Below are 3,191 nucleotides of genomic sequence, written 5' to 3'. Positions count from 1 at the left end.
TTTATGAGATATATATATATGTATGTATTTATGAGATATACACACACACACACACACACACACACACACACACACACACACAAACACACCATTTTCCCCATCTAAAATAAATGGGGACATAGAGAGGAGGGCTGGACTGTATTAACGAGACAGAGCAGTGCCTCAGTGACTCAGTGACTGCAACACACAGAATGTAGCCGTGAGCTAAGGCACAGGCCAGAAAGACCTGTGGGATGGCAATATAGAGGCCGGGGTTTCTGTGGCTTTCACAGGAAGCCCCTCAGATTCGCTAGAGCCAGCTCACTCGTTGCCTGGGAAGCCTGCCTGAGTGCACTAGAGAGAGAAATACCTGGAAGTTCTACCTACCGGACAATAATTTGGTACAGAGGATGTAGACCAGGTGGACATAAGGACACTGCTTGGCTCCATGGCAGTGGTGACTAGACCTTGCACATGAGCCACTTAGCAGAACACGCGGATGTTCTGAGCACTTCACCCATGTTCAGGGAAAATGCCCATGTTCTTTGACCTAGTGATGTCTTGTTACTATAAGGAAAATAATAAGAATTTCTGATTAGAGAGCTATTACTACTTGGGCCTTTACATGGAATCCATATTGACTGTCAGTATGAAATCAGTTTGTACCTTTAAATATATGTAGTAGTTAAAATAGGCCAAGCTGTACTGTAGAAATAAATAAGCTCCAAATCTCAGTGGCTTAGCAAAACAGAAATCTCTTTGTCCCCAAAGCTATATGTCTTCTCCACGTAGCATCCTTTGGCGCTATCAGAGCTGCCGTCCCTGTAGTGGGTGACTTGGAGATTGGGCTCCCTCTGCATTGTGAAGCCACCATCTCAACTCATAGCTTCCATAGTAGCCACAACAGGGGAGGAAAATGCTGGAGGATCTCAGGGTGGCCCAGCTTGCCTGCAAGGGAACCTAGGAAATGTAGTCTTCCTGTGTGGCCAGAAGAACTGATAGTAAACAGCAGACGCCTCTCTGCTAAAATATGGCTCCACGGTGTCCCCAAGTCCAGACAGCAGAGCGTACAGTGGATCCTCCTGTGTCATCACTGGGCAATTATATTCTCACTTTTTCTTTTATTCTTTAGGTGGCAAATAGTAGGATTCAAAGCCTCGAAGCCACAGTTGAGAAGCTTCTGAGCAGTGAAAGCAAGCTGAAGCAGGCCACCCTTGCCTTAGAGCTGGAGAGGTCAGCCCTGCTGCAGACGGTGGAAGAGCTTCAGAGGCCGACTGCAGAGCTGACTGCTCCACAGCCTGACCTCACCCAGCCCAAGCCCACAGGCGACTGACAGCACAGGGGACAGCACCTCGCCAGGGCATGGCTCTGGAGGAGACGCTGTGACACCATCCTGACACTGTCCAGGCCTTAATTGAGAGAGACGGAAGATGCTGGAGGGAGAGAAGGAAGCACGAAGCATGCTTCTCAGGGACGAAACTGGCTTGCCAGCATGCAGGTTCTTCTGAACTAAAACTTGCAATTCATGGGCGCGAACGTCCCGGCGTTGTTGTTGTTTAGGTTCCAGTTGGTCCCTTCTCCAGTTCTAATTGCTGTAGTCAGTAGATTTAGATGGCACGGACACGAATAAACACACCTTTATGTTTCCTTTTTCCGTATCACTGTGTTTGTAAAGAGCATTTATAATACGGTGGAATTTCAGAAGCTGGAAGGGCCCAAGGTGATTCCTCTGGCAAAGATGAGGGTCCGTCGTTTTTCCAAGGAGGGCTGGTGTGACTGCACCCTCAGCATCACTGGCAGGGCGTACACTTGCCCTTTGTCCGTTTTTGTTATGGAAGGCCAAGGTGACTGTCAGGAAAGATCAAAAGTGATTTATTGAAATATGACATCTTAAATTTGATCACTATCTTTGGTATTTAATGAAATTTCTTTTTTAAAAAAATAGTATTTTCATACATTTTTTGCTTAGCCCTTAAGCATTGATCAGAGTCATTGTAGATAAATGTTTTATTGGAAAATCACCATTTTTTAGACTCTACCAGGTATTGCTAGCATGCGACCTGCAGTTATAGTGTCTGAGATATTTATTTCTTTATGGTGTTTCATATCCATGTTGTAGAGTCGTGTATTTATTTTTGCCTGATATATGATGTAATGCAGCTGTGTGTCCCTGTGAGTCTCCACCCCTTGGGAATTTGATTCCTTGCAGAAGTAGCAGGCCACATCAGGCTATTTAGGGATGCCAGAGATTCTGGGACTTTCAAAAAAGAGATCAGCCTAAAATTACAATCAAATGTATGGTAGCTGAGAGCAGTTTTTTGGAGGTAGGATGTATGTTTTGAACATAACTCACAACACAGCAACCCCCACCCCCGCCTCAGGATGATGAGGACCCTGTGCCTTCAACAAGCAAGAAGCCGCTCACGGTTGCTGCGGTTTCATCTGGTCACTGTGTCTGGCCTCTGCCATGTGCTCTCTCAGAACAGGTGGTTTTCTTACAAAGGACGAGTTAGAGGAGAACTGTGTGGGCACATGTCACTTTTCTTGACAGCAGAATCATTTCTGGTCTTTATCACTGAAACCACATCTTCTATTCCACAGGAGTTTCTTTTGACACTCTCAGTCGTGGGCGTCACTTTTAAGCTTGAGGTGAAAGGAAGGATTTTCATATTTGGAGTCAATATAAATCTCCCCAGACATTTCAGAGGGAGTCGAATGTGCTGCCTCCAGTGCCTAAACACTTGGTCGACATTTGGGACTCTCCTGTTCCCCGTGTCAGAGGATAGCAGTTCTCTTCATAAACCAAGATGACGAGCCCAGTAGCCTTTATCTCAAGTGGTCCCACCAGATATAACTTGAAGAAGTTCACATTTGAGTGCTTCTTTCCATGTTTTACTGTTCGAATGTTTAATAATGTTGAAATTTGGACATCTTATGACCATTACTCAAAACATTGACTGCATTAAATAGGAAAGCAATAAAACAATTCATGGGCACACTTTTATGGTGTTTGGTTTTGTTTTGTTTTTTTTTAACTTTGGATTTTTGCTTTTCAGCCCTGGAGTGAAGAGACACCTCATGAACACCTGTAGGTCAAAGTGCGAATATTACCTAACCATCAGTGAAATCATTCAAAGTATCGGCATCCTGTGTTTTTAGTATTGCTACCCAAGTGCTTGTTATGTATAACACCTCTACACGGGGTATGAATG

General features: G+C 44.8%; 1 protein-coding gene across 4 annotated transcripts in view; it reads left to right on the top strand.

Moving 5' to 3' along the window:
- The window catches only part of TBC1D1 (TBC1 domain family member 1), a 203,471-nt gene extending 200,491 nt beyond the window's left edge, over nt 1–2,980 (top strand). For 2 of the 4 annotated variants that reach the window (XM_006918936.3, XM_025051767.1), the window contains one exon: nt 1,112–2,980. In XM_006918936.3, coding sequence (XP_006918998.1) covers nt 1,112–1,312 — 201 coding nt within the window. In that variant the 3' untranslated portion in view covers nt 1,313–2,980. The remainder of the gene's footprint in view (nt 1–1,111) is intronic. The other 2 variants (XM_006918937.3, XM_025051768.1) reach the window with 1 other exon arrangement.
- The last annotated feature ends 211 nt before the right edge of the window (nt 2,981–3,191 follow it).

The sequence above is a fragment of the Pteropus alecto genome, unplaced genomic scaffold (genome assembly GCF_000325575.1).
Source record: "Pteropus alecto unplaced genomic scaffold, ASM32557v1 scaffold5, whole genome shotgun sequence".
NCBI lineage: Eukaryota > Metazoa > Chordata > Mammalia > Chiroptera > Pteropodidae > Pteropus > Pteropus alecto.
The sequence above is the reverse complement of the archived record's forward strand: the minus strand, read 5'-3'. Positions and strand labels throughout refer to the sequence as shown.